The following is a 21,308-nucleotide window of genomic DNA, read 5'->3' on the forward strand; positions in this document are numbered from 1 at the left end:
TAGCTTTTTAAAACTCACAAATGTAAATGGTTAGACATTGGACAGATCAGCTTTGTATCAATATCTTGGTCACTGTGTAAACAGAGTACAGTGTACTACACTCTTAGAAAAAAGGGTTCCAAAAGGGTTCTTCAGCTGTCCCCATAGGAGAACCCTTTTGGGTTCCAGGTGGAACACTCTGTAGAAAAGGGTTCTACATGGAACCCAAAAGGGTTCTTCAAAGGCTTATCCTATGGGGACAGCCAACAAACACTTTTAGGTTCTAGAAGATAGCACCTTTTTTTGCTAAGAGTGTCGGCCGTACTTGCATGTTAGACATCCCACATTAACACATACCCACAATTCTCCCATCCCATGTAAATGTACACATCACATATTAAACCAGCCTGGGAGGCAGACAATGGTGATCCTCTCTGTAATTCCAGAGGACCTAGATGTAATGTCAGGGCTAGCCCATCCTTATCAGTGTCCCATAAGGTCATGTCCCTCACTCCCTTCGCCTGTCCTCAACTGATAAGCCTCACGCAGCCTGCTCTGAGACAGTAGAGAAAGGACCCTCAAAGCCTTAGTAAAGTTTACTTTGGCGACAGTGACACGCAGGCACACACACACACACACACACACACACACACACACACACACACACACACACACACACACACACACACACACACACACACACACACACACACACACACACACACACACACACACACACACACACACACACACACACACACACTGTTTGTCACTGATGGCCCAGGTGAGTGGTAAACCTGGTTGGCTCTCCTCCCCACCGCCTCCGCACTCCACCTTGACCTTAGACTGGAGAAGAGATGTCGCTCTGTACCTCTGATAGCATGGACTGGCTTAATGTTTAGCCTAGGGTCTAAACACACACACACACACATAGACACAAAGAGGCAGACCGGGAAGCATTATAAAAGGCAACGTAACCACAGAGACATACACGGCTCAGGGATGGAATCAGGAACACGACACGTAAGGAGGGTACTAGGCGGTAAAACTTTGGGTGAGTCATTGAGTCACTTTTTGGGGAGTTGGTTTTATAGGATTGCATTTTTATCACAAAGTCATTTTTTCAGATAACAATCATGACTATCAGCTAATCAATTTGTTACAGCCATAAATGTTTCTATGCTGAAATAAAACTTGTTCAGTTCTTTCCTAAGCTGAGTCTTTTACAGTAACAGCCTGATCCATAACAATCGCAGATAAAGTCAATTGTTTGTCTGTTAAATTGAGAACAATAGACTCTATAGACCATAACAATGCTGACATAGTATAAGCACATTTCTTAAACTTTGCATGGAATATCATAGAGACTTTTTAATAGGAAAGCATGTCGTGAAATCGTCTGTGTTTCCCCCGTGAGTCAATAGAAGACAAAGGTTATTGACTTGCACCCCCCTCCCCAACGTCAAAAATATTTTCACATGACACTCCCCTTTGTACGGTAGAAGAAAAAAAAATGCAACCAAGGTAAAAAACAGTTTCAAGTTGGATATTCAACGGATATTCGCTCTTTCAAACCTCAATAGCTTTCAAACTATTTGAGCCACAGACTCCAAATAATTGTCATGATGTTGGAAAAATTGCGCACAACATTGCACAGGTCTTATTTTCACGATTTGGACATTAATGTGCTTTCCAAAGCTAATAAACATGTGGAAATGTGAGCAGCATTTTGAATTCCTAATTGAATTAGGAAGTACAAACTTTGTTTACATTTGAATTTCAATAGCTCCTTAGTCATGTGACCTACTGACTTCAAACAAGGTGCAGAATGTCCACTCAGTGGGCCTACACATTGCACATCCTTTAGTTTGTCCATTTTCATCTCACATGATTTTACAGTAATTTTTCTAAATTTTAAATGTCAATAGCTCCTTGGTCATGTGACCTAATGACTTCAAACAAGTTGCAGAATGTCCACTCAGTGGGCCTACACATTGCACATCCTTTAGTTTGTCCATTTTCATCTCACATGATTTTACAGTAATTTTTCTAAATTTTAAATGTCAATAGCTCCTTGGTCATGTGACCTAATGACTTCAAACAAGTTGCAGAATGTCCACTCAGTGGGCCTACACATTGCACATCCTTTAGTTTGTCCATTTTCATCTCACATGATTTTACATTAATTTTGAAATGTTCAAATTTCGAATAGCTCCTTGGTCATGTGACCTACTGACTTCAAACAAGGTGCAGGATGTACACCGACTACCCTTCTATATTGCACACTTCTTGGTTGTATACTGTAAAATCATGCGGTGTAACGTACATTTTCATAGTTTTAAATTGCAATAGCTACTTGGTCATGTCAATTACACACCTAAGAAGCATACAGTGGATATACACCCATATTGCATAACCTCTAGTCATGTATCTTCTATATTGCTGTACATTATTATTAGTTTGACAATTAGGGGGTTCAGTTCAGTGTTGTGTATACCATTTTCTTTAATATTTATCGATAATAATTGGTAGTTCTAAGTACTTATTTTTCCTGTTTTTTTATTTATTTTGCCACAGTATTTAACAGCGGTACACAATAGGAGAGAGACAGATAATATCTCCTTTAGTCGTTAATATCACCCATAAAGGAAAAGGTCAAAGTACGAGAGTCATGCTATTAATTGTCCAAAGCAGGGATGGAGAGTGAGCTTGTGAGGTAGGCTGCAGTGGGTTTACTGGTCAATACATATACTGAACATGTAACCACAGTAATGGTGGCCAGTAAATCAATGAATAAAAAATTTATATTGACAAATTAAACAGAAATTGTAGACCTTTAATATTTTCCAACATGTCAACAGAGACTTTACTTCAATTAAGTACGAAACATGTCACCCTGTTAACTTTCTCTTTATCCCTGGTTGACATTTCAGAGCCTCTTCAGTGTGGATGGGGTATAGCTTACATTTTCAACAACAAAGACAGCACTTCCAGTTTGTGTTCTTCACTCTGTTGAACTCGTTTCTCTTCATTCCAAGGCACAGCACATGGAACCACCGTTGGCGTGCAAAACATTCCATCTAAAACAAAACAAAGCTTAACACGTTATAAATAATATCAAATATCAATGCAGTATGACGTATTAGCCATCCATTGTGTTATATCATAAATTGTCTTACATGTTACTAACCCAGTCAGTCTTTGGGCCACATCCAGGTTCTTTATCAGTGGCCCACATGAAGCAGTTGTTGAACTCTGAAATCATAGGCATTGCCCTGAACATATGGCTGTCCCACACAACAACATAGAAATATACATAACATAAAACAAATATTTACATTTACTTTGAATTAAATGTCATTACATACCAGACATTTTTAGTATAACCTCAAGCCATTTTATTCGCAGTTGCTCCATGTGTTTTTGAAGGTTCCATATCAATTTGGGAAGGGATGTTGGGGAAGTTCTGTGCAACTTCCTTGGTCATCTACACCCAAAATAAAATGGAGTTTTTGACCTAATTGTCACATAACAGCTAACCATCCATTATTGAAAATATAACTCTCAACCCTGCATTATAAAGACCCCACAGCTGAAGGTGTCCTGCTGCATGGTGGGAGTTATTCCCCCCCCCCCCCTTTCCACTTTGTCCAACCAGTCGTCTTTTCCATGGCAGGATCTTCTCATTTTGAGGTATTCTCTTTTTTAAACATAACGGGATTCTGATTAATATAGGCATATTAATACACAGGCCAAAAATGTATGCTGTTTTCATTATCTCTGTAATTTATGCCCCATTCTACACACAGCCTAAATTATAGGCACTGAACCATTTACAGGACAATAATAAAAGTAGCATATAGGATCCAACACTATCACAGAGTGAATAAATGTAGAGCGTTTGTAGACTTTAAGGAAAAAAATATTACGTGACAGTTTCATCAGTACGTGCTGAAAGAAAGTCATATCACAAAGACCACAGATGACAGTGCTCACCAAATCTATGACAACGGAGAATGAATTGTAAGCACCAAAGTGTGTTAAAGTGTGTTTGTCAAAATAATATCTGAAAATGTCTGTTTTTGAACATAATACCTCTATTTGCAATAACAATTTATGATATATACAGATGAGGAATATTCCATGTACCAACATGAAATGTAGGCCGGACATAAGACATTCCCACATACAGTATACACGTACATAGAGGTATTTTTCAGCTGTGATTTTACCCGTCTGAATCCAGAATGGATACGACAATGTGGCAGCACAGGATGTAATACACCCTGACAACAATCTACTTTTTGATCTTCTTGACTTGTTATGTGGTAAACTGCTACTGTGTGTCAAGAAAAGAGCCCCAATTAGGGGTTAGTGTCCTCCAGTTAAACAGGTCTGGTTTAGATGAAAAACTATTGCCCTGTGTTCACGTTCATAGGGGCATGAGAGACTAGTCAGTGGTAGAATTGAGTTGGCACTTTATTGGCCCAAACATCCACAGACCTACAAGGTTGAAGTTACTAATGGTCAGTAATTAGTATATATATATTTTTGCATTAATGCATTGTGTCTTCTAACTGTCCAAGAACAGGATACAAAGCAATAGAAAACATTTGTTCCCATAAATACAATGGAGGATGTCTCTCCTCATACCTCTGGCACTTGAGTCAGACTGCCAGACTGTGTAAAAACTTAATGATGGGGCCAGCAACGGAGATCCCATTGACTAAGCACCACAGAGACCAATCAGGAGAGAATACACAGGTCAAGGGTGCCAATTGAAAGTCAAGGGGTGTGTCTGTGCCTTTTGATTACTCTCTCTTTACAGAGAACCCCTGTGGTTCAAGTCAAGAGCTACCCATCCCCTTTCAGTCTGCTCTGCGCATGTCTGAAAGTGACAGAGCTAGCAGCCAAGACAGTTTTTCACAGTATGTCATAAAAAATGAGGGACATAAATATTAAGGTGTACGTCATCAGAAACATTCAGCTCCATTTCCAGTGAACTACATAATGATATTACATGTCCTTATACTTGGTTAGGTGCACATCTAATGTTCTTCTATGTTCATCCTTCATACTGTATGAATAATTTTTTACACAATATGTTTAGAATTACTGTGAATATAAAGAGCATATGTTTTTCATGAGGCCTACCTGTGCGCCTTCCTTTAAGCACCTCTGTTCGAACACATCTCCTGTCCTTGATCCATTCCACATACAGCCATTTGTGGATCTTTTCAGTGGTTAGAGTGTTGGACTAGTAACCGAAAGGTTGCAAGTTCGAATCCCCCGAGCTGACAAGGTACAAATCTGTCGTTCTGCCCCCGAACAGGCAGTTAACCCACTGTTCCTAGGCCGTCGTTGAAAATAAGAATTTGTTCTTAACTGACTTGCCAAGTAAAATAAAGGTTAAAAAAAAATTAATGAAAAATTAAATGTGAACGATAGTTATTGCGAGGCTGGAACATTTGTTAACTTCCCCCAAAAATGTTGAACACCCATGTAAAATGAAGGCCTGCAAAGCTTACAGATTTACGTCTAATAGCATGAGATTAAAGTAGACAAACTAAAGGGTGTGCAATGTGTAGGCCCACTGAGTGGACACTCTGAACCTGGTTTGGAGTAAGTAGGTCACATAACCAAGGAGCTATTGAAATTATAATGTTGAAAATTCATGTAAAATCATGTGAGATGAAAATGGACAAACTAAAGGGTGTGCAATATAGAAGGGTAGTCAGTGGACATTCTGAACCTTGTTTGAAGTCAGTAGGTCACATGACCAAGGAGCTATTGAAATTCAAAAATGTAAATAAATCATTTAAAATAGTGCGAGATGTAAATACACTTTTTTTTAAAGTGTGTGCAATGTGTGTCTATGCCATCAGGTTAGCTACAACCAATTTTAAAAGCTTTAGGTGTAATGGTTAAAGAGCTATTGAAATTTGAAAAATTTGATTTGTTACTATGTTGACGGTCCCTAACTGCTGTTGGTGGTCGTAAGGAAAACTACAGGCAAATATCCGTTGAATATCCAACCTGAAACAGTCTTTACCTCGGTAAAAATGCACACCCTCCCCCTTATACTTATAGAATTAACCCAAAACAATGTTTACGACCACAAATAACAATAACTGTAGCGACCCTGTGTTTTTAAACGTGGATATCGTCTTCGCCACCTCACCATGCTTTTGTGGCACAGTCGATACCATGCAGGGCTACGGGCCAGAAGGTTGAGGGTTTCGCAGACCACCACGGACAAGTTAACTCTCCCTACCTGTTTCAGTACGATCAGAGCCGGCTGCAGACAATGATCCGCTAGGTAGGAATCCAATTTACAAAATGTTGATGCAATGTTTATAATTATATAAAACATATGCAATTAATTTTCCACCAACAGGTTTCTGTGCCAAATGCACCACAGAACCAATAAGCCAAGCATATCAACTTTGGACGCTTCAACATCATGGTTTGCGTTTTCAACACCACAATCAAATAGACTTGTCAAACTCGACAAACAGAATATATAGGTCTTACATCCCTCCCAGTATCGAAGGCTTGGCTTGACAATCTCTGAATGTCATTACACCTTTTGGTGTTTTGTAACAGATGTCTCTTTCCATTGAATTAGCCTAATCAGATTAGAACATTGTGACTGTTTGTGTTTGTGTCACACATGAAAGGTAATACATTTAAAAAGTTAAATTACAAATACAGACTATATTAAAGCGTACGTTTGTCGAGAGGAAGCAGAGCAATTTAAGCTTACCTTTTTTAGACTTTTGTTGGCTCATTGTCCTGTTGAAAAACAAATGACAGTCCCACTGAGCGCAAACCAGATGGGATGGCGTATTGCTGCAGAATGCTGTGGTAGCCATGCTGGTTAAGTGTGCCTTGAATTCTAAATAAATCACAGACAATGTCACCAGCAAAGCACCATAACACCTCCTCCTCCATGCTTCACGTGTGAACCACACGTGTGGAGATCATCCGTTCACCTACTCTCTGTCTCACAATGACATGGTGGTTGGAACCAAAAATCAAACATTTGGACTGATCAGACCAAAGGACAGATTTCCACCGATTTCCACCATTTCTCATGTTTCTTGGCCCAATCAAGTCTCTTCTTCTTATTGGTGTCCTTTAGTAGTGGTTTCTTTGCAACAATTCAACCATCAAGGCCTGATTCACACATACTCCTCTGAACAGTTGATTTTAAGATGTGTCTGTTACTTGAACTCTGTGAAGCATTTATTTGGGCTGCAATGTCTGGTAACTTTAATGAACTTATCCTCTGCAGCAGAGGTAACTGGGTCTTCCTTTCCAGTGGAGGTCCTCATGAGAGCCAGTTTCATCAAAGCGCATGATGGTTTTTGCGACTGCACTTGAAGAAACTTTCCAAGTTCTTGAAATTTTCCGGATTGAGTGACCTTCATGTCTTAAAGTAATGATGGACTGTCATTTCTCTTTGCTTATTTGAGCTGTTCTTGTTTTTTTTAACCAAATATATACCACCCCTACCTTGTCACAACACAACTGATTGGCTCAAACGCACTTAAGAAGGAAAGAAATTCCACTAATTAACTTTTAACAAGGCACACCTGTTTATTGAAATGCATTCCAGGTGACTACCACATGAAGCTGGTTGAGAGAATGCCAAAAAGTGTTCAAAGCTGTCATCGCGGCAAAGGGTGGCTACATTGAAGAATCTGAGATATAAAATATATTTTAATTTGTTTTACGCTTTTTTTCTACTACATGTTTCCACGTGTTATTTCATAGTTTTTCGCTATTCATAGTCGTCGCTATTATTATACAATGTAGAAAATAGTTCAAATAAAGAATGAGTAGGTGTGTCCAACCTTTTGACTGGTACTGTATGTGGCCACATTATTATAGGACGACTTGGGAGAATGATGATCCACAAAATACAGCAGACTGGCCTGCTACTGTGCCTTTCTAGACCTTATAAACCATTCGAGAGCAGAGCCACAACTGATCCAAATGGAAGGCAATATTCAAATCACAGGGCTTTTGCGTCGTTGTTCAAATGACATTATCACTGCAGTTTACAGCCTTGGTGCAGCTTTGAATGATTTTACAGTTAAGCCTATTGCAGATGTGGACAAACGATCCACCTACCACTATTGTCACTATGCATGGTGGATAGAGGGCAGGATAGACAGACGTGTAGACTATATTGACCTGTGGTGAAGTTAGCTCCCGTGAAAAGCATAGTGCATAAGGGAAGTAACAAAACATGTTTACATAGGGGAGGAGCATGAAAGCAGGAAAGTTGTGATGAGGAAATGTGTCTAAGATGGACTCAATGATATAGTGAAACCTGCAAAAGGGGAAATGCAAACCAGGGAAGAAACATTCTCTTCAACATTTACACTCATCATAGCATCTTCAGCGGTGGTTTTCTGACAGTACCAAGTGAGAAAGTTCATTAAAATAGCTTCCATTATGGCTGGGTTTGCAGGATCACTCATGGGTGGAGCTACAGTAGTAAACATATATCTATTATGTATAACTATATCATTTTAGTGGTAGAATATTTGTAGAGTGTATCCTTAAAACCATTTAGTAAAGGGCCAACTTTATTGGGTGTAAAGGTCACACTGGGTGTATGGGTTACACACAAGTTGATGCTGTAACTAGTGGGAATGACTGTCTTACTCGATCTGACAACTGGGGTTTTGTGTATTTGCCTGGTGAACCTGCTGTCAAAATGACATTTCTAATATTGCATAACTAAACAGTTATCATACTGTAGGTATCACAGAGCTGTAACTGAACATGGAGACATACAGAGTGAACCATCTCAAACCATTCCATTTGGACATGCTAAGACATCATGAAGACAACAGATGATGAAGAAACATAAATGTGACGGAGAATAGTAGAGTTGTCTCCTGATATGCACTGGCATGGGTCTTTGACTATGTGCATTTAACCAGAGCATGCAGATATGTGGAGCAAGTATTTTGTGAGACTGTTAAAATGCCCTGTGTTGCATAATACTGTAACTGTATCACGGAACCCAAACCTGCTGCACGTGTGTGACATCCTGCGTTATCGTGCATACATTTATTTTGTCCCTCTACACCAAACGCGATCACGAGACGCAGGTTAAAATAGCAAAACAAACTCTGAACCAATGGCATTCATTTGGGGACAAGTCGAAAAGCATTAAACATGCATGGCAATTTAGCTAGTTAGCTTGCACTCGCTAGCTTTCTGTTTAGCTAGCTTGCTGTTGCTAGCTAATTTGTCCTGGGATATAAACATTGAGTTGTTATTTTACCTGAAATGCAAAAGGTCCTCTACTCCGACAATTAATCCACACATAAAACGGCCAACCGAATCGTTTCTAGTCATCTCTCCTCCTTCCAGGCTTTTTCATCTTTGAACTTATATGGTGATCGGCAAAACAGTTCATCTTTCAATCATCCACGTGGGTATAACCAATGAGGAGATGGCACGTGGGTACCTGCTTCTATAAACCATTGAGGAGGTGGAAGAGGTAGGACTTTCAGCGCGATCTTCGTCAGAAATAGAAAGGAATTCTATTTTAGCCCTTGGCAACGCAGACACTTGTTGGCGCCCGCGAGCAGTGTGGGTGCAATAATTGAATAACATGGCTTTCAAAATGTATTTTGCGATGCTCGCGCATGCGACATGTCCAGCAGTCTGGTCAGCATGTTATGCTGTGCACTCATCACTCGTAATCGATTGTACTGTCTGGACAGGTGAGAAATACTTCATAGCGTGCAACAAGTCTTGATATTCTCTTCCTGTGACAGAGGCTGGTGATGATGAGGAGGCCCCACCAGAGCCACCAGAGCGGGTGACCCATCGTCCCCTGTCCCCTCTGGGCCGCCTCTATGTCTACGCCCTGCACGGCTGCCTGTGTGAGGTGGGCTTCACCGCTGTATGGGACTGGTGGGAGACCAAGGACAGGAGGCTGGCAGGACACACCAGCCTTTGGGCCCTCCCCATGTATGCCTTGGCCATCTTCCTCATAGAGGGCCTGCGTGGCAGGCTGTTGGCCCAGCGCTGCCCCCTGCTGCTACGCATGCTGGTCTACACCCTGTTCATCTACCTGTGGGAGTTTAGCTGGGGCGTGGTGCTGAGGATTTTAGGAGCCTGTCCATGGGACTACTCTGGGTTTAGCTATAACCTGGCAGGGCTGGTGACTCTTGAGTACGCCCTGCCCTGGGCCCTGGCCTCACTAATAGCAGAGCAGCATGTCATCAGAAAAACTCTGAGAGTACGACTGGCTAACTGATGACTCTCTGTAGAGGATTACCAAGTCATACAGTCTCACCTACATCCTATTATATACACAGCATACTTAAGCAATAAGTCCCGAGGGGGTGTGGTATATGGCCGTTCTTAGGCATGCCTCATCGTGGAGTGCCTGGAAACAGCCCTTTTCATAAACCCCTGAGGTGACTTATTGCTATTATAAACTGGTTAACAATGTAATTAGAGCATTCAAAATAAATGTTTTGTCATAGCCGTGGTACACAGTCTGAATTACCACAGCTGTCAGCCAATCAGCATTCAGGACCTGAACCACCCAATTTATAAATGGAAACACACCATGTAATTGACAGTGTCCTCACAAACCCTTAAGTCTATCGTTTTCAGTGAGCATGGTAATAACTGTCAACATGGTAATACCGGAAAGCATTTTTACCGAGAGAGCACTAGTCGGTTGCCATGGCAGCGAATAACAAGTGCACTATCAAGCATCAAATGAGGCAAGCTGGAACATGACAGAATGTATCAGTCATCTGCTCTGTGGGCAGTACACTGTGCTGGGAAGAGAATCTACTGTAGGGCCACTGTCACAAACCCACACACCACATTCAGTTGTACAACCTAAGTACTGTTCAAACATCCTAAAGGATCAAAGGCTTCATATTAAAAACAGGTTTTAATTAGTAGGCCCGTCAAATATCTCGACTAACATTGCTGATTTCTAATTTGTTCTGCTATCTTACATGCATCAGGTTTGGACTAAGAGAAATAAAATGAGTTTTTCTGAAATTTGGGTTTAACTTGGTTAAATGGATGTTGTTGAAATTAATCTAATGCAGCATTGCATCAATGGAAGATAAAAGTTATGCTTCAGTGTGTGGTTTACATGAAGGGAAGTATTACAGGAAGTATGTGTGAACTTCCTCATTCAACCATCCTGACTGCTGGGAAGTGCTAACGAAACCATTTGGTGTGTCAACAAATAAAAGATCACATACCATATTTGTATTTATTTATGAACACTTGTACAAATTGTACAAATGTACAATTCAGTTTGAATACATTTCGAACACTGATTCAGGTGTTCATGCAATGGTTTCATTCCGAAAGCATGAAAATATATTGTTGTTGCTATGTTTATTTGTCAAGATGTTCTATTACAGTTTGTTTTGACTTCCTGTTTTACTCAATACCTACCCAAATCTTATCTTTGAGCTCATTAGAGTGTTAATCTTTAACGTCATTTATGACTCAGGGTTACAATCACGCTCTCTGCAGCAAAATAACATGCAATCCCTTTCGCTGACCCTCCTTTTCCCTTGTGCGTCGCAGCAGAGAGCGTGCTCGTCAGAGGTCATGCACGTCTCCTTCCTGGGTTTTGACTGACAAACAGGCAAATTCTCCCCTCCACTGATACCGGAAGCACCGGAATCATACAAAAACAGAAATTCAAACCGATTCCTCTAGCAAACCACAAAATAATAGCATCTACTGTATGAGTGCGCGACCTCTTTCTTCTTGTGTTACTTGAATACAGCATTCTTTCTCTAGCCATTATTTATTGGGGCAATTCACAAACATGCACATATCCACTCTATCATCCATTTCCTTTTCTTATTACCACACTCATCATCCCACTCACTGGCTGTGTCCCGGAATGAGTAGGCTGTCTCCTGTGGGCTGAGGGAACTCTTGGCCATCCAGTCACATGGGGAGGGATCCCTCCTGGGAGAGGAAGAGAAGGTGAGGACGAAAGTGCAAATAGACAGAAGAAAGCAGAGCGAGTGAAATGAAAAGAGAGAAATACCACACGTTTAAATAAATAGTGAAGGCATTGATGACGTGACAGAAATGCAAATTCACGAATGGATTAGTGACACTGTACCTGCTGCCATAACCAGACATCAGTTTCTTGTTTACAAACCTCTGTCTGCCCGGGGCCACACAGCATGGTCTGTCAGAGAGTAGTAGAAGTAACATTAGCACCACCATCATCATCTTTACACTCACTAGTCCGATAAACCAGACCTATAGCTCACTTTCCTCCTACTACACTAGTGAGCAACTTACTGTAACTTTCAATATTAGCAAGTCATGAGTTTGAATCAGTGGGGAGCTCAGTCTGGACTGGTTGTTGGTCGCTTTGAAAGGTTTCAATGAACGTAAAAGGTCAACAAATAGCTAAGTCATCATTCCAGAGTCACCTCCGTCTCAAACTGGGCTCTGAACATGCAGATGGGGTGTCAGCTGGCCAGGGAGGGACGTTGTTTTTCCACTCAGTCTCTGAAGTGGAAGGGGGTCATCACATGCAAGGTTTTCTGAGGCTGTCTGAAGTCTAGACAGACAGAAAATGATAGCACATTGGCCAACAGGGTTCTCGTGTCGTGGGACACACTTGCACAGCAAAATATCCACAACCCCGATATAAAACCACACAAAAAATAAAAGTCATGTGCAACACCTACTGAAGACCACCTTTCCCATTGTCACTTTGTGAGAGGGGGAGTCACCTGGGTTTAAATTGCCTGTTCTGTGCTGCTCCGACGCAAAAGAAACTGAGGACCACAGCATCCGCTGAGTATTCCCTGCCGAGCACTAATGTTCACAAAAAATGTTCTGTTTAATGCCAGACTAAATTCAATGACATGCGTCTCACTTTTGAATCACTAGCACCAACTGGGTCCACAGGTTTTCACAGTAAAACCCTCTCAAAATGTCTGTAGTGTCATCCACACATTACCTGAAACCACAGAGGCATGATTTCTTCTCTCTCTCTCTCTCTCTCTCTCTCTCTCTCTCTCTCTCTCTCTCTCTCTCTCTCTCTCTCTCTCTCTCTCTCTCTCTCTCTCTCTCTCTCTCTCTCTCTCTCTCTCTCTCTCTCTCTCTCTCTCTCTCTCTCTCTCTCTCTCTCTCTCGTAGGGGGGTCAAGGGGATGTGAGGTGTGACGATGTGTGTAAGAAGAAGGCATGGTGGATGGTGGTACCTTAAACAGTCTGTCTTTGAATGAAGCCTCCATCTCTCCAACACCAGCCCCACAGTGTTATCCAGTCTATGGGGGGAGTGGGGGATCCGAGCTGGGAGCAGAAATGTCTGAGGACCAGATATGGACACAGGAGGACAGGAGGACATGTGACACAAACACAAACCTAAAAAATCTGCATAGTTTTTTATGGCACTATCACTTATGTTAAACAGTGGACTTGGCGAGGGAAGCTTGGAATAGCTGTTGTTTCTCTCACCGGGGCCTTGTGGATATGCACAAGCTCCTGAGTGGTGCAGGGGTCTAAGGCACTGCATCTCAGTGCAAGGGGTGTCACTACAGTCCCTGGTTTGAATCCCGGCTGTATCACATCCGGCTGTGGGAGTCCCATAGGGTGGTGCACAATTGGCCCAGTGCTGTCTGGATTTGGCCGGAGTAGGCCATCATTGTAAATAAGAATTTGTTCTTAACTGACTTGCCAAGTTAAATGTATGTTTTCCATTCTCTACCACCTTCAGACATATGTCCCCTTCCACCAAGTAGAGCTGCACAAAACAAGACAGGAAGAGGACATGACAGTGAAAAGCAATACCTTCAGACTAGAAAAAACACAGATACATCATATCTTAGGCTTCACATCACATTCAAGTGCTCACTAAGCTATGAATGTGCTTCTACTGACCTCCAGTGGCTAGATTTTGTTCTTGAAAATGCAAGTGCAATCCTCTCTGCTTTGTAAATAGACTGAGTACACAAAGCATTAGAAACACCTGCTCTTTCCATGACATAGACTGACCAGGTGAATCCAGGTGAAAGCTATGATCCCTTATTGATGTCACCTGTTGAATCCACTTCAATCAGTGTAGATGAAGGGGAGGAGACGGGTTAAAGAAGGATTTTTAAGCCTTGAAACAATTGAGACATGGATTGTGTATGTGTGCTATTCAGAGGGTGAATGGGAAAGACAAAATATTTAAGTGCCTTTGAACGGGTTATGGTAGTAGGTGCCAGGCGCATCGGTTTGAGTGTGTCAAGAACTGCAACGCTGCTGGGTTTTTCACTCTCAACAGTTTCCCGTGTGTAATCAAGAATGGTTCATCACCTAGAGGACATCCAGCCAACTTGACACAACTACGGGAAGCATCCCCGTGGAACACTTTTGACACCTTGTAGTCCATACCCTGACGAATTGAGGCTGTTCTAAGTCAATATTAGGAAGATGTTCCTAATGTTTTGTACACTCATTGTATAAAGTCTTTACATAGCGCAAATAAGTCTTATATCACATACATAATATATCTTAGTCGTTTGAATGCCAATTGTCTGCAAGTGCTTGAGATATCATTCCTATGCAATGTCCCTATCTGAAAGTAAGCAACTGATGCAAGGACATTACCACGCTAGTTAGTTAGCAATCAGTCAAGCCACCGTAGTATCTTTCCTAACCCCCGTGCCTAACCTTCTCACATGAACTCAGTCAGAGGAACATCACTCAATCCTTTGCCACAGTATTTGGTCAATGTCATAGGTGAATGTTGGCCTTTTCTCCTACCTCCTCCCCTTCCTCTATGTGTTAATCATTGCTGGTGTTGGGACCTCCAACAAGCATGATGTTCAGCTGACACAAATGCCTAGAGGAGAAAGAAAATATGAAAGCATGCACTTTGCTCACATTCATTACCTTTGTCAATCTTTGCCAACATAGCGTGAATGATTCACATTTGACTACTAAAGATAGTCAGGGGGTAAACAGAACTTATTTTACAGCTCAACGTGATGGTAGCATGGTCCCATTTTAAAATAACAACAGATGCTTCATATAAATCCTATAGATGATTTGTGAAGCATCTGTGCTTATGAACACTTAATATGAAGACTTTCTAAGTTATAGTTTGTTTAATCTAGTGACACCGGAGTGTGCAACTAAAACTGAAACTATAACGATGTCTATAAACAAAACTAGCCCAGGCTGCTACTCACGTGAGTTTGTTGCACACTGGTGGTAGAAAGGCCCTTTCATTCTCTGCAATCCATTTGTCCACGTTCACAAGAAGTGGTTTCCCACTCATTATTGCAAAGTGATGTGAAAATTGTAACGGAAAAAATAACTCTTTGTGTATCGAATCATTTTGTCCTGTGTGTTTTTTTGTGGGGGGGGGGGGGGGTTCAGAGAGATTGAGAGTCCAAAGTACAGAAGTGGGATAACTAGGTTAGTCTGGTGTGATCGGTGAAAGGTTGCTTTCATTCCCACAATAAGAAAACTAGTGACAGTGATGTGGGCGGTCATATAAGACCAAAGCGGAAACACTTGTCAGTAATGTGATGGAGTGAAGTGATGAGGGGACGAGGACTGCACATGTTAATGAGTAGGAGGGAAGCAGGAATCACATTCAAATTAGCACTGCTGTCTCATAGAATGTACATGGATAAGCAAAGTATATTATAAAAGGTACAATTAAATTAGTTGTATTTTGTTTTTATGTTTAAAAAAAACATTTAAAATTGACTGTACTCTATGTTTGAACCTGTTTTATTGGCTGAGTTCATCACCTTAAAATCCCCTTCTTTTACCACTTACCACTTTTCGCAACATCAGCAAGACAAAGGAGCTGATCGCGGACTACAGGAAACAGAGGGCCGAGTACGCCCCCATTCACATCGACGGGGCTTTAGTGGACCGGGTTGAAAGTTCCTCTGTGTCTACATCACTAAGGAATTAGCATGGTCCACACACACCAAAACAGTTGTGAAAAAGGCACGACAACGCCTCTTCCCCCTCAGGAGGCAGAAAAGATTTGGCATGGGCCCTGAGATACTCGAAAAGTTCTACAGCTGCACCATTGAGAGCATCTTGACTGGCTGCATCATCGCTTGGTATGGCAAATGCTTGACATCCAACCGCAAGACGCTACAGAGGGTAGTGTGTACGGTCCAGTACATTACTGGAGCCAAGATCCCTGCCATCCAGGACCTCTATACCAGGCGGTGTCAAAGGAAGGCCCTTATAATTGTCAAAGACTCCAGCCACCCATAGACTGTTCTCTCTGCTACTGCACGACATGCAGTACTGATGCCCCAAGTCTGGAACCAACAAGACTCTGAACAGCATCTTCCCCCAAGCCATAAGACTGCAAAATAGTTAAGCAAATAGCTACCAGGACTATCTGCATTGACCCCCTTTTGCACTGACTCTTTTGACTCCTCACATACGCTGCTGCTACTTCTCATTATCTATCCTGTTGCCTAGTCGCTTTACCCTTACCTACAGTGGGGCAAAAAAGTATTTAGTCAGCCACCAATTGTGCAAGTTCTCCCACTTAAAAAGATGAGAGAGGCCTGTAATTTTCATCATAGGTACACTTCAACTATGACAGACAAAATGAGAAAGAAAATCCAGAAAATCACATGGTAGGATTTTTAATGAATTTATTTGCAAATTATGGTATATATATATACCAGTTGCATATCCACAAATCAGTTTCTCTTCTCATCCCCTCAGTCTCTTGTGGCCAATAGAGAAGGGTCTGTCATGGGAAGAGCAGGGCAATGTGATATCATCATCATCATCATCTTCATCATCACTCTGTAATCAAGCCCCAGGTGGACTAAAGAGCAGTTTCTCACATTTTCCTTTCCCATCAATGTGTTAAGGATCGGCCCCCTTTTTCCAATTTTGGCCTAAAATGACATACCCTAATCTAACAGCCTGTAGCTCAGGCCCTGAAGTAAGGATATGCATTTTCTTGGTACCATTTGAACGGAAACACTTTGAAGTTTGTGGAAATGTGAAAGGAATGTAGGAGAATATGACACATTAGATCTGGTAAAAGATAAAATACAAAGAAAAAAAAACTGTTTTTGTATTTTTTTGTACCATCATCTTTCAAATGCAAGAGAAAGGCCATAATGTATTATTCCAGCCCGGATGCAATTTAGACATTGGCCACTAGATTGTGTGCGCAAAGTTTTAGACTGATCCAATGAACCATTGAATTTCTATTCACAATGATGTATCAAGACTGCCCAAATGTGCCTAATATGTTTATTAATAACTTTTTATGTTCAAAACTGTGCACTCTCCTCAAACAATAGCATGGTATTATTTCACTGTATTAGCTACTGTAAATTGGACAGTGCAGTTAGAATAACAAGAATTTAATCTTTCTGACAATATCAGATACTTCTATGTTCTGGGAAATGTTCTTGTTACTTACAACCTCATGCTAATCGCATTAGCCTATGCTAGCTCAACTGTCCCACCAATCCTGAAGAAGTTAATGAGCTCCATTTCTCCACACTACATCCCCTCTCCGTCGATGTCCTGGAGCTTGGCAGGAGCCACAGTCTGCTGGGAGCTCAGTCTAGACATGCATTTGTGAAATCAGATTAGTTCTTGCTAATCTGCCTCCTTGGAGATGAAGGTCATGTGACAGATTTATCTCCCAAGCATATGTTAAAGAAGGCTGCTACATATGCTACATTTCCATCCCTCTCTCCCTCCATCTATCCATCCATCCAAATACAAGACAGATGATTGCTTAGATTAGTGGATAGATGATAATGATCTGAATTCATGTTGTCAAGTATGGTTGTTGACATGTTGAATTGTGATCCTCCAATAAACTATCCCTACCATACATGTCCCTACCATACATACAGTGTTTTTCATTCAGTTTACAATGTTAACATAACCATACTACAATAAAACAATGGACTCTTTTTCGAAAATAGATTATTATACACAAGCAAAACTGCATCATGTTATAGAGGGTAGCCTGAAGAGAAAGAACACGTTTAGTCAACAGGACGAACACAGGACTAGTGCACTACTTTTGTGAAAAAAGGTTAACTAAATGTATTTGAGTGTTTACCAGCATGTGTAACTTCAGTCTGTGTGCAAAACAGTTAATACTTGTGGAATATATAAATACTTGCTTGATATTTATTTTCCAGTTTCTTGAAATACTTTGCAAATGCAACTTATTTCTATCAGTCGTTTTACAATTTAAAGGACACCCTTATCCAAAGCAACTTACAGTAGTGAGGGCATGCATTTCCTACTGGTCCCCCATGGGAATTGAACCCACAAGACTAGAGTTGAAAGCATCATTCTCTACTACCATTTGATGCACATCATCACATCACAAACCAGTTGATGTGTCAATGTAGTCAATCAATGACTGTATTGTGCATTGTCTTTATGGTGATCGAAAGACCACAGGGACAGGGTAACAACTCTTACAATTCCAACGGTTGAATCCTGCAAGATACTGTTTTATACACCTACTTTTTTTTTTTGCCAAACCAGCAATGCTGACATTGTTCCTTAATTTAAGGTTAGGGGTAGAATTAAGGTTAGTCGTGTTGTTAAATTAGGGTTACGATTAGGAACATAAACTGTAGAACTATGTGGGGTTTAGCCATAACTTTGTGGCTGTGGTAACTAGTTAGGACCCTGTGGCAGCCACGATTTCACAGAAATTAGCAACTTGTTATGAAATGAATATTCATACTACAAACCACACAATATTATATCTCTTTTCAGATTAGCTGTCAAATACACACGGCCAATATAGGAAAATACATTTTAGTCACAATAGACTCGACAACGGATAGCTCTCTATCCATCCAATGAGCAGTTCAGGCGAACTAACGTTAGCAAGCTAGTTAGCTATGTTCAAACAACGCAAACGACTGATTCGGCAAATCAGTAATTTATTAAAGCTTAGTCGGGTCTTGATCGGTTTCTATGAGTGTTGCTGTATGGTTCTGGTTGTGTTGTAACACATAACAGACTATAATTACCGATAAATAAATCATTTTAAAAAAGAAGATAGCATCCGGTTTAGACTGTTCATAATCTCTATTGCTGAGCCGTAGAAGTGGAGCTCCAGTGGCGCAATCGGTTAGCGCGCGGTACTTATATGACAGTACATTGTAGAGCTATGCCGAGGTTGTGAGTTCGAGCCTCACCTGGAGCAGTATTTTTACTGCTGCAGAAGAGGTATTAGCCGTTGAACTTGAGATAACATTGAATACGTGAACCAGCCACTCAGTAACTACCTATACTGTCAGTGAGTGTCAATTAAGCAGTGTAGACCAAGACAATATCAGGTAGGGACTTTCTTCTCTAACATATTTTTTTACCTAAACCTAGTACAAATATAAAAATGTAGGTAGAGTAGCCTAGATATTACTTGTTAGATATTGTTGCACTGTGGGAACTAGAAGCACATGCATTTCGCTACCACGTGTATGTGACCCATACAATTTGATTTGATTCGATTTAATCACGATTTGTCATGTCTTAGCTACATGCTATTTCTTAGCTACATGTTATCATTAACATATATTCCTGCTGTTTTATGAAGACATACAACAAAATAGCTATCATCCACACTCCCATCCCGGGGGCCAGTCGTGTATAGCTATAACGGACATTTTGGTGACCTTATTTGACTTTTTCTGCTGCTTTTGAGACACGGTTCGATCCCACCTTGGGACACTACTTGATTGAGTATATAAAACACAAAACAATCATACTATTGATCTCTCTGTTATTATTCTAATATGTATTCATTATATAATTCTCAGTATTTATGATAAACCTTTAAACTGCACTCTTCCTCCAAGGCTCTCTATTTTTCAGCTACAGATGACAAACCTACACTGTCCAAGGGTTGCAGGTCTGCCAACTTCCTTCTCACACATTGTATTCAGAGAAATATCCAATAAACCAAAGACATTGCTTTATGAACAATCCAACATTTATTTTTGGCAACTGTCTCAAAGCTAAACTAAAAAGCAGCATTCCCTAAGTGAGGATGGCTTTCACTTCAGCAGTAATAAATTCATGAACTTCTTTGAGGAAAAGATCATGATTATTAGAAAGCAAATTACTGTCTCCTCTTTAAATCTGCATATTCCTTCAAAGCTCAGTTGTCCTGAGTCTGCACAACTCTGCCAGGACCTAGGATCAAGAGAGACACTCAAGTGTTTTAGTGCTATATCTCTTGACACAATGATGAAAATAATCATGGCCTCTAAACCTTCAAGCTGCATACTGGACCCTATTCCAATTAAACTACTGAAAGAGCTGCTTTCTGTGTTTGGCCCTCCTATGTTGAACAAAATAAACATCTCTCTATCCACCGGATGTGTACCAAACTCACTAAAAGTGGCAGTAATAAAGCCTCTTTTGAAAAAGCCAAACCTTGACACAAAATATTTAAAAAACTATCGGCCTATATCGAATCTTCCATTCCTCTCAAAAATGTTAGAAAAAGCTGTTGCGCAGCAACTCACTGCTTTCCTGACGACAAACAATGTATTCGAAATGCTTCAGTCTGGTTTCAGACCCCATCATAGCACTGAGATTGCACTTGTGAAGGTGGTAAATGGCTCTGCATCTGTCCTCGTGCTCCGAGACCATAGTGCTGCTTTTGATACCATTGATCACCACATTCTTTTGGAGAGATTGGAAACCCAAATTGGTCTACACGGACAAGTTCTGGCCTGGTTTAGATCTTATTTGTCGGAAAGATTTCAGTTTGTCTTCTGTTTTTGTCTTCTGTTTTAGGACCACTATTGTTTTCACTATATATTTTACCTCTTGGGGATGTCATTCGAAAACACAATGTCAACTTTCATTGCTATGTGAATGACACACAGCTGTACATTTCAATGAAACAAAGTGAAGCCCCCAAATTGCCCTCGCTAGAAGCCTGTGTTACAGACATAAGGAAGTGGTGGCTGCAAACCTTCTACTTCTAAACTCGGACAAAACAGAGATGCTTGTTCTAGGTCCCAAGAAACAAAGAGATCTTCTGTTGAATCTGACAATTAATCTTGATGGTTGTACAGTCGTCTCAAATAAAACTGTGAAGGACCTCGGCGTTACTCTGGACCCTGATCTCTCTTTTGACTAACATATCAAGACTGTTTCAAGCACAGCTTTTTTCCATCTACGTAACATTGCAAAAATCAGAAACTTTCTGTCCAAAAATTATGCAGAAAAATTATTCCATTCTTTTGTTACTTCTAGATTAGACTACTGCAATGCTCTACTTTCCGGCTACCC

General features: G+C 40.8%; 2 protein-coding genes and 1 non-coding gene across 3 annotated transcripts; 2 read left to right on the forward strand and 1 right to left on the reverse strand.

Annotated features, from left to right (window-relative positions):
• Nucleotides 1-801: 801 nt before the first annotated feature.
• On the forward strand, nucleotides 802-11,248 carry LOC124041373 (transmembrane protein 229B-like). The gene is made up of 2 exons (XM_046358887.1): nucleotides 802-1,033; nucleotides 9,786-11,248. The coding sequence occupies exons 1-2, from the start codon at nucleotides 874-876 to the stop codon at nucleotides 10,268-10,270; spliced, it is 645 nt and encodes a 214-aa protein (XP_046214843.1). The 5' UTR covers nucleotides 802-873; the 3' UTR covers nucleotides 10,271-11,248.
• Nucleotides 11,249-11,419: 171 nt separating this feature from the next.
• Nucleotides 11,420-14,099, reverse strand: haao (3-hydroxyanthranilate 3,4-dioxygenase). The gene is made up of 4 exons (XM_046358888.1): nucleotides 13,488-14,099; nucleotides 13,232-13,338; nucleotides 12,134-12,202; nucleotides 11,420-11,973 (listed from the first exon to the last, which is right to left on the reverse strand). The coding sequence occupies exons 1-4, from the start codon at nucleotides 13,617-13,619 to the stop codon at nucleotides 11,820-11,822; spliced, it is 462 nt and encodes a 153-aa protein (XP_046214844.1). The 5' UTR covers nucleotides 13,620-14,099; the 3' UTR covers nucleotides 11,420-11,819.
• A 5,016-nt stretch (nucleotides 14,100-19,115) lies between these two features.
• On the forward strand, nucleotides 19,116-19,209 carry trnai-uau. Its single transcript has 2 exons — nucleotides 19,116-19,153; nucleotides 19,174-19,209. It is a non-coding gene; the product is annotated as a tRNA-Ile (tRNA).
• Nucleotides 19,210-21,308: the final 2,099 nt, after the last annotated feature.

Source organism: Oncorhynchus gorbuscha, linkage group LG08, assembly GCF_021184085.1.
Source record: "Oncorhynchus gorbuscha isolate QuinsamMale2020 ecotype Even-year linkage group LG08, OgorEven_v1.0, whole genome shotgun sequence".
In the NCBI taxonomy this organism is placed as follows: Eukaryota; Metazoa; Chordata; class Actinopteri; order Salmoniformes; family Salmonidae; genus Oncorhynchus; species Oncorhynchus gorbuscha.